The 10000-nt window shown below is 38.6% G+C and overlaps 3 protein-coding genes across 4 annotated transcripts in view; 1 reads left to right on the top strand and 2 right to left on the bottom strand.

Annotated features, from left to right (window-relative positions):
- Positions 1–2604: 2604 nt before the first annotated feature.
- LOC119588760 lies at positions 2605–3651 on the bottom strand. The gene is made up of 3 exons (XM_037937403.1): positions 3592–3651; positions 3240–3493; positions 2605–3067 (listed from the first exon to the last, which is right to left on the bottom strand). The coding sequence occupies exons 2-3, from the start codon at positions 3480–3482 to the stop codon at positions 2777–2779; spliced, it is 534 nt and encodes a 177-aa protein (XP_037793331.1). The 5' UTR covers positions 3483–3493; positions 3592–3651; the 3' UTR covers positions 2605–2776.
- Positions 3652–6094: 2443 nt separating this feature from the next.
- On the bottom strand, positions 6095–6941 carry LOC119588750. Its single transcript, XM_037937392.1, has 2 exons — positions 6681–6941; positions 6095–6535 (listed from the first exon to the last, which is right to left on the bottom strand). The coding sequence occupies exons 1-2, from the start codon at positions 6921–6923 to the stop codon at positions 6251–6253; spliced, it is 528 nt and encodes a 175-aa protein (XP_037793320.1). The 5' UTR covers positions 6924–6941; the 3' UTR covers positions 6095–6250.
- Positions 6942–9278: 2337 nt separating this feature from the next.
- Positions 9279–10000, top strand: part of LOC119588733 — a 5539-nt gene continuing 4817 nt past the window's right edge. The window contains exon 1 of one of the 2 annotated variants that reach the window (XM_037937377.1): positions 9279–9319. The gene's annotated coding sequence lies outside the window, so the exon portion shown is untranslated. The remainder of the gene's footprint in view (positions 9320–10000) is intronic. The other variant, XM_037937382.1, reaches the window with a different exon arrangement.

The following is a 10000-nucleotide window of genomic DNA, read 5'->3' as shown; positions in this document are numbered from 1 at the left end:
TGTATGTATACTGTTTCACTTGAAAGTTATTTTTCACACTGTTTTTATCACACTCGTAATGTGATTACAGAAAAAAATATGCATGGCTTGTGGTTTTATGTGTGAATCAGTAGTCATTACCCTCATTTTGCAAGCTCTTGTCCATTCACTTAGCCGATGTTATTTTCTTTTCCCTTTTAACTTACTCACAGGCACTGAACCGTCAGCTCAAAGCACACCCTGACACAAGCGATCCACCAACTTTTGTCGTAATTACTCGTGTCGAACACAATATTAATCGGCATGCCTTTTATGATACTAATCATTCAATGGCGTGTGTATGACTAATAAAGTTTGTGTTTGCGTGTCTGATGATATTTTGACTGAGGAAATCGGATTCTTCTTCACTTATTGTTTCTGCGAAAGTGGAGTAGTATATATGAACACATTCTGCGCTGTTTGTGTTTGTTTGTGTTAATAGACTATCACTCCTACTCTTCTCGTTCTATCTCCCTATCTGTCGTTCTGTCTGTGTATTTGTCTATTTATCTCTCTCTCGCACTCTCTTTCTCTCTCTCTCTCTCTCTCTGTCTCTCTCTCTCCCTCTCTCTCTCTCTCTCTCTCTCTCTCTCTATATATATATATATATATATATATATATATACATATATATATATATATATATATATATATATATATATGTGTGTGTGTGTGTGTGTGTGTGTGTGTGTGTGTGTGTGTGTGTGTGTGTGTGTGATTTACTGAATAATAAAGCTTAATGAACTTCGATTAATGGAAACTAAGATTAGTTTTAATTTAGATTAACTTAATTCATTTCCCTATGTTGCTAAGAGGGCAAGAAACTTATGTAAAATATAATACATTCCTATGTGTGTATGTGTATGTGTGTGTGTGTGTGCGTGTGTGTGTGTGCGTGTGCGTATGCGTGTGCGTGTGCTTGTGCGTGTGCGTGTGCGTGTGCGTGTGAGTGTGTGTGTGTGTGTGTGTGTGTGTGTGTGCATGTTTGTAGGTGTATATCTATAGGGCAGTGCGTTCAGTGTGTACTGCTTTTAACACTGTCTGTGTAGGGACCCATAGCAGGAGAGAGATTTATCTTAATTTCAGAAGGGTAAATACGTCCCAGGGTATACATTTATAATGGATTCCGAGCCTTGTTCCTCTACTACCTAACATTCTTCACGTATTTTTTATATATTTATGTACAAACAAGCTGGTGTGAGCATGCATTTATCAGTCATGTGTCAGTAATCAATCTAAGTTTTAGCATCGTTATATGATATTCAGTGATTTCGGCGAGGACACTGACAAGCTAGAATTATGAAGAAAGTCGTTCCTTAAATCAAAGGCTTGACTTTTTTCTCTCTCTTTCTCAAAGGCGGTCGCACCTCACTGCGCGCTCATTCACACGGAACGTCATAGGGGCGGCAGCGATATAATATTCCTGTGTTATCGCATTGTACTGTAAAAAAAAATGCATATTCCTCATTGTGATATCCTCTTTTCATCGTATAACCCCATCTGTGTATTGTAAACTTTTGGAAATTGATACGATACGAGACAGGAACTCTAGGAGGGCAAACAGTCACCTTGCGGAAGCACTTTCTTCGCTTTCTTGCTTTCGCTTCCTGCGCAAGCCACCAGAACCAGGTAACCGCGTGCTGTCCTGCCTTTTCAAAATAGAGGCAGTCCGATCTTCGATGAACTAGATGAAGGTGAGAAATGAAGGGCGAAGATGAAGGTGAGAAAACGAAGGACGAAAGGGAGAAGAAGGACGGAGAAAGAGAAGAAAGACGAGGGAAGAGTGTGAGATAGGGCGCCAGTTGTACACTTGTTTAACATCTGACATGTTCATAAGTATATTCATACCTATTGTTCTTATTGAGACTTACCTCATTAACCTAACCACTCTATTTTATTGTTTCTTTAATTATGATTCTGTCAGTGAGTTGAAAGAGATCCTGACAGCGACTGATATTCGCTTTACTTAGTTAAATAAGTGCTACAATAAGAAGAAAAGGGAGGCATTATACTGAATATGCTGATAAAATAAATAACACACAAGCAAGAGGAAACACCTCAATGCATTACACTCTATAATAATCACCTGGGATAAATTTTTTGATAGTTCTTTACAGTTCTATCCATCTCTCTCTCTCTCTCTCTCTCTCTCTCCTCACACACACACACACACACACACACACACACAGAAATAAACAAGAACAAATGCGCCTACACACACTTTGTGTCTTATTAAAAACAAATTTGAACATGATATACAGAATATCTCCTCAAATTTATCTTTTCTCTGCAGGGACTGTTTATTTCTAAATCTATTGCAGTGAGAGAAAGAAAGAGAGGCCGATTATAAATTTCATTATCAATGCATCTATATCAATTATTAAAGAAAAGATAATATATACAGTGCATGGGATTCCTCATAATAAATGAATGAGCTTATAATTATCAACTGTCATACGAACCCAGGCTGACTCTGTCCCAGAGTAATAGAGTGTGAGAAGTGACGCAGTATTATATTTCCTCTTATATTGGTTTTAATCCGATGACGATTTTCATATGGCATTTCATGGTGGTAATTACACATAATTTTGACAAACTAAATGTTTTATTGATTAGACAGTGAGATAGGTACTGATGATTTCTGTGATACCATACATGATACGTAAATGCAGCATGGTTTTTACATACCAGAGATTCTGTCACCAGGGTCATTATTTCTGTTGCCTAATGTGAATTTTGCTGCAGATGAGAGTAATTTTTATAACTGGCAAGAGAAGACGGAATCCAGCATGAAGGAGAGGTCCTCCCTGGAGAGGACGCACTTGTCGAAGAGGGCGCTGCAGGCCTTCGAGTCCTTCTTGGCGAACTTGGAGCCGAAACTGATGGCCAGATCGTACACGCCTCGGGAGCCCTTAAGGTTATCGTTGTTCTCGAAAGCAGTCTTGAAGGAGGTCATAGCAGGAGTCAGCTGGTCAGCAGACATGGCCTCAATTTCGCACAAGAGCTTGGCCACGCAACCAGCTGAATCCATCTGTTGGGCCACGGCAACCTGTTGGGAGCAGAAGAAACTTATTAATCATGAGAGAGAACCATCAGTTATAGTGAACGCTTTCTTGAAATGAATCGCAAATCTTTAAGCAGCAGCTTTATAGAGCCTTTCATGAGAGTTCGAGTGATACTGGAAATATAACTGTACTAATAACATTCCTTGGCTGACTTACCTCAATTGCCTCGTCAGCCTCAAAGGAGTCGACATCCCTCTTGTTCCTGCGCGCAAGATGCTTCCCGATAAGAGCTCCCTTCAGCACCGCCAGCGCGCCCACGCCCAAAGCCGTCGCCGCAGAGGCAGTAACAGTGGTAGCAGCGACAGTCCCGAGGGTGGCGGTGGTTCCCAAGAGGACGACAGACTCGGAAGAGGCCCACAGGCAGCACAGAAGAAGACCGACGAAAACGCGAGAGTTCATGATGTCGTTTGCTGGTAAAGAAACGCATTGTGTCACACACAAATTATATACGAGGTACAGGAACTGCACAAACAAACAAGGAAATATACTTTATCGATTAAAACTGTACCTTTAGTGTTCTCGAGGAGCAGATCTGCTGGACTGATGCCTACAATGTGCCAGACCGTGATATTTATACATGCTGTTCGAAAGGGACCTGTGAAGGTGAAGGACTTATCTCACCCAGGTGGAAATTTCACGCCTGTCTAAAGTTATAGGAGGTAATTAGCATATATGCACACTGTATCCGTAAATTTGACGCGCTAATAATTTCATCATACAGTGTCAATCGTATTGTATGTATGCAGGTACAAACACGAGTGTATGTGTGTACATATATATATACAAGTGTGTGCATAATATATATATATATATATATATATATATATGTATATATATATATATATATATATATACATATATATATGTATGTATGTATAAATGTATATGTATATGTTCATATATACATACATGAGTATATATATATGTATACATATATATGTGCGTGTGTGTGTATATATATATATATATATTATTTTTTTTTTTTTTTTTTTTTTTTTTTTTTTGTTTTTTTTTTTTTTTTTTTTTTTTTTTTTTTTTTTTGCGGGGCGGGGGAAGTGAAATTTTCTCCTGGAGTGTAGCCTTTATAAACAGTAATTTGTGAATCGTGCATCACTTACCGGTTAAGTTTTTCATTTGTATTTTAGTATGATGATATGATATTTGATTCAAAATCGGTTTGCGGACGTGAACGGAAGCTGGAAAGTGATCCATGCTTGATGTATTGAGGCGCGACCTACTCCACCACGCCGAAACCACATACACACCTCGTGACGCCATGGAGGTAGTAATGAGAAGATATCTTATTTCGTAACGTAGGAAAAAAAATCACCTTTTAAACTTTTTTCCATATAAATCTCTCTTCCTTCTTTGACTTTTCAACTCCTTGGCGTCTGTACAAGCCACAAGAACCAGGTAAATGAATGCTAAACAGATCTTTCAATATAAAAGTGTGATCATTGAAGACAGTTATGCTTTTTGCTTTAAAATCGAAGAAAAGGTTGAGAAAGCAGAGGATAATAGTGAAGAACAGAAGGACGAAGAAGAGAGTTAAAGATGAAGCCAATAATTTATAATTATTTAGACTGGCCCCCCTTTTAAATTATACCATGTTTAAATCCCTCCAACGTAGAATGTCACATTTTTAAGCATCAGTTTACAAAATCTATGTACTAGCAAGTTTCATTCCAGAATTCTATTAAATAAAGTTTAGTGCAAAAACACAAGCTGATTCTTACCCTGCCAAAATATAGGTTCTACCCCCTTTGGAATATTTCCCCAGAAGCAGAGAACCACAGGAAGAAATAATATGAAGGGGAAATGAAATCAAAGTAGAAAAGAGGAGTAAGAGGGATGAGGCTGAATTCTTAAAAAGTGGAAATAGCAGACAATTAGTGATGGTGACTAGGCCTCCATCATTAACCTTGTGATTGTGTCTCTCACTGAAGGAGAAGAATGTTATGAAGATCAGTAGATGTGCGCAAATAAGAAAAAATATCCAATAATAACGGTCACCTTACATATGAAATATCCTGTTAAGCACACATATACACTTGCTCAGCTTACAATCCAATCCATTTTTATTCTTAGTTATAATTATGTTAATACGGACGAAGTAGTCTTTTGAATAGTTTCCCTTATTATTGCCACTATACCAAGCTCTAAGGCCAGCTATCATTTTAGAGAGTGTCATCATCGAATGAGGAAATGTTTTCTTACAAAGACTGATATACCTTGATTCATAAATTGCTAGGTGAAGAGGATGGGTCTTTGGCCATCGTATTCATTAGATAGACGATACATATGCACTAAAAGACAAAAAAAAAATCTGATTTGCGAGGAAAGTCATTCCGGCTCTCTCTCTCTCTATCTATCTATCTATTTATCTATCTATTCATTTATCTATTTATATACTAATCTACCTCTATCCTTCTCTCTGTTTCCCTCTATCTGTTTATTCAATTATCTATTTGTCTATATATTTATCTGTCTGTCTGTTGGTCCTTATTCTACATCTATCAGTCTCTACCAATCGCACCCAAAGCAGACATACACAAATACCTATTCAGCTTCATACACAAACACACAATCACACACTTTTAGACAAGGAAATCTGTACACGTGTCACTATGTTTTCTCGACAAGACACTCATTTTATTTCTAACATGGGCCTTAAGAGAAAGCGTCTAGGTTTGCATTTTCTTGTCAACGTATACATTTCTAATGCAAACTCAAGGAATGGGTATTCCACATATACTGGATGGGATTCCTTACGACTGCAGAGAGAGCAAAGTAGAATTTAAGTTGTGGTCCTGCAGCTTATTTGTTTGCGAAACAATAACTAATTGTGTATATATATATATATATATATATATATATATATATATATATATATATATATATGTATGTGTGTGTGTGTGTGTGTGTGTGTGTGTGTGTGTGTGTGTGTGTGTGTGTGTGTGTTATATATACATTATATCACAGAACTGTGCATGCTAGAAAAAATAAAATCATATCGATAATAGATTTCTTTAATTTGGAAGCATGATATTGATTAAATGTAACGCCCAGGCAGCCAACTGGCAACATGGTAAATCCCAGAAATTCCGCCTAGAACTAAATTTATTTCTTGATAAATAGGAAGTTATCTTCTGCAGGTTCTCTTATGACTAGCAAGAGAAGGCGGAATCCAGCATGAAGGAGAGGTCCTCCCTGGAGAGGACGCACTTGTCGAAGAGGGCGCTGCAGGCATTCGAGTCCTTCTTGGCGAACTTGGAGCCGAAACTGATGGCCAGATCGTACACGCCTCGGGAGCCCTTGAGATTGTCGTTGTTCTCGAAAGCAGTCTTGAAGGAGGTCATAGCAGGAGTCAGCTGGTCAGCGGACATGGCCTCAATTTCGCACAAGAGTTTGGCCACGCAACCAGCTGAATCCATCTGCTGGGCTACGGCAACCTGTTTCGGAAATAATTATTCATTATGAGAAAGAAACATCTATTATAGTGAAAGTGTGTATACAACAGATTTATAGAGCCGATAATGACAGATCGGGTGATACTGGGAATGCAAGCGCTCTACCAAAATTCCTTGGCTGACTTACCTCAACTGCCTCGTCAGCCTCAAAGGAGTCGACATCCCTCTTGTTTCTGCGCGCAAGAGCTTTTCCAATAAGAGCTCCCTTCAGTACCGCCAGTGCGCCCACGCCCAAAGCTGTCGCCGCAGAGGCGGTAACTGTGGTAGCGGCGACAGTCCCGAGGGCGGCGGTGGTTCCCAGTACGATGATAGACTCGGAAGAGGCCCACAGGCAGCACAGAAGAAGACCGACGAAAACGCGAGAGTTCATGATGCTGTTATGTCCTGTTAAAAACGCATTGTATCAACTATACAGATTATAGATGTTATATCCCAGTTAAAGAAAATACATAACGTCGGCAATGCAGATCATCTAGAAGATATGAACTGTGCCAATAACTAACCTATAAGAAAACAATACTATTATCAAGAAATATCTCGGTTCCTGTACCTTTCTGTGTTCGCTAGGAGCAGGAGTGGGGGACTAATGCCTTTATGTGGTGGACCGTGATTTATATACTGTCCGGAAGGGACCTGCGCAGGTGAAAGACCTATCTCAACCAGGTGGAAATTAACTCCTATCCTTGGCCTATCGGATAGGCCAACACTGCTGCGTGCGAGGCGTAAAGCAGAGTACATACCTATAAGGAATATGTGTTTTAGTACTTCCTACCGACTTACAATTGTGTTTTTACATCGCTAATATCTGTCCTTCAGACATGCATCCATGCCTAAAAAAGACACAGCCAAACAACCCATTTGCGAATTTTCATCGGCATGTCGGCGGACTCTTTAACCTTTTTCATATTATTAGTAGAACAATTAGAATATGAACTTTTTATTAATGGATTTAACAAGGGGTTATTTTTTCATGTGTTTTTTCTGTGACGAAAAAAAGAGTGGGAGGGAGTATGTATGTGTAGGTGTAAACACAGAATAAAGATTCCTACAACCCACCCCCCACACACACACACACAACACACAGCTTCGACTTATTCCTCCTAAAAGCAAACTTAAATAGGGCAGCGTAATGAGATGTTTAAGAGGTAGCAAAGGTATAAGGGAGAAAACCTCATAAGTCATTTAAACACTTCCATTTGTTATGATTTCCCATTGTGTGTGTGTGTGTGTGTGTGTGTGTGTGTGTGTGTGTGTGTGTGTGTGTGTGTGTGTGTGTGTGTGCGTACTGTGCGGAAACACCCATTTCAGGTGAAAGCAATTCAGTCCTAGCATAAAGGTCACAGCCTATTAGCTGTACATTTACAACGGGTTACACGCCTTCTGAATAACCTGGACGTCAGAGTGCGTATTTCCTTTTGTAGTAAACAGTTTTCCTCCGAAGTAATCTTAAAAGTTAGGATTTTCTCTGGACATTAATTTTATACTTCAGGACTTCAGGTAGAAAGCAATGGAGATAACAGTCACCCTGCTCTTGCTCCAACGGTGTCTGTGTATGAGGGAGAGAGAAAAAGAGCAAGGAAAGAAGAATTAAGGAAAGGAAATGTTTACGCTCAAATGACATAACCGAAACTTTCTAAACCAAGTATTTCTTCAGCTTATGTTATCTGAAACAAGAATTCCTGGCAACGACTGACATTCTCTTAACTCATAATAAATAGAATAATGATTTTTTTTTTGTTATCAAATGACCAGAACAAACAATGGATTTACAAAACGACAAAAGGGAAATGCAGGTAAATACACTTTTCTCGTGTTGTTAATGTTGCAACATTCTTTATATAACAGGCCATCCTCTTCCGCGCGCGCGCGCGCGCGTGTGTGTGTGTGTGTGTGTGTTGTGTGTGTGTGTGTGTGTGTGTGTGTGTGTGTGTGTGTGTGTGTGTGTGTGTGTGTGTGTGTGTGTGTATGTATGTGTGTTTTATTCATTATGAGAAACAATCATGTATAATGTATATGTTGTGTAATGAGAATGCATTTGCTCAAGCAAAATGCCTTTCCTCGCTTCCTCAACTGTCTCGTCGGCCTCAATTTTTGGTTCCCAAAAGTACAAGAGACTCGAAAGAGGCCCAGAGGCTGCACAGGAGTACGATGAACACGCAAGAATTCATGATGTTCTTGTACCCTGCAACCAAGAGAGGCGTCATATCAAGGTAAAAAGAAGCCAACATAACCTACAAGAGTTGTATAATCGTTTTTACTAAGCGAATGATTCAAAACCTTGCAGTATCTCATCAGTCATACCCTCACTACTGGGATACATATAATGGATATATCAACTATAGGATTACGTATGAAATCATACGTTTCCTTATTCAACAAACCGCTAAGTGGTTATATACCAATTTTTTTATAATCTTATTCATGAAAGATAAAATATGACTTTCTTAGAAAAAGGTAGAAGTATTCTTTCACTTTTGAGGACAGCAGTTTCTCTCATTCTTTCGCTATACCTGTTGACGAAAGTTTCTGCATGCGAGCACCTTATAAAATTTACGACAACACAACCACGCACATCCGTGGTTCGTGTGTACACAGCATATATATCCATACGACTCAGTGCATAGATAACTTTAACAATAATTCTTTGATCTTACTACAAATGCATTCGTCTGGACAAGGATGGGCCAGTGGTTTCGTAATAATGAAACGAAGCATAAACGCGAACCACACCCATTCGGGCGAGCCACGAAAGCTCTCTTCAGTTCGGTTAGTTACTGCCCATTATTATCAAATCCAATAGTCATATTTTCTCCAATTATTTTTGTTATTGGCTCTGCTCTTCTTATAAGTAATGTCATCTGTATCATTATTATTGGCTGTATTAGAAGTAGCATTAGTGATTATCGTAATTATTGTACTTATAGTAATCATCACTTTTGTTTACAGTATTATGGATATGATTATTATTATTATCATTAGCAGTATTACGGCCAATATTATAAGCTACTAATGCTTTACTCGTAATATTAAATTTCAACGTCAAATTCCTCGTATGGCGATACATAATAAAACGTATGAATATTTTAGCACAATATAAGGCAAAATAAGAACATTAAGAAACATAAGATACGAAGGAAAGAAATTAAGATAAAATAAGAATGAGAAGTGAATGGAAGGGAAAGCATTTAGTAAGACAAATGGGGAAAAATGTTAAAGGCCTCCAATAATGTCTGCAACGTTCTTTTCCCCCTGCCTTTTTCTTCCCCGCAAACCCGTCGTTAAGACAATTTGCGATCGTTCTGTATCCAAAGCTTTATTGCATGTCTATCTATGGTCGCATCAAGGTCGTTTAATATAACAGTGACTTTATGATGATTACTCTTGTTATTAATATCCTTCACCATGACTTTATGAAGACTACTATAGAAGGGTTCAGTGACATGCTGA

Source organism: Penaeus monodon, chromosome 3, assembly GCF_015228065.2.
Source record: "Penaeus monodon isolate SGIC_2016 chromosome 3, NSTDA_Pmon_1, whole genome shotgun sequence".
Lineage (NCBI taxonomy): Eukaryota > Metazoa > Arthropoda > Malacostraca > Decapoda > Penaeidae > Penaeus > Penaeus monodon.
Note: the sequence above shows the minus strand (reverse complement) of the source record. Positions and strands in the feature narration are given on the sequence as shown.

Coding starts and splice junctions, on each gene's coding strand:
- LOC119588760 (XM_037937403.1), bottom strand. CDS start 3,482: ATGAACTCTCGCGTTTTCGTCGGTCTTCTTCTGTGCTGCCTGTGGGCC. Junction 3,068..3,239: donor AGGCTGACGAGGCAATTGAG/GTAAGTCAGCCA, acceptor TGCTCCCAACAG/GTTGCCGTGGCCCAACAGAT.
- LOC119588750 (XM_037937392.1), bottom strand. CDS start 6,923: ATGAACTCTCGCGTTTTCGTCGGTCTTCTTCTGTGCTGCCTGTGGGCC. Junction 6,536..6,680: donor AGGCTGACGAGGCAGTTGAG/GTAAGTCAGCCA, acceptor TTTCCGAAACAG/GTTGCCGTAGCCCAGCAGAT.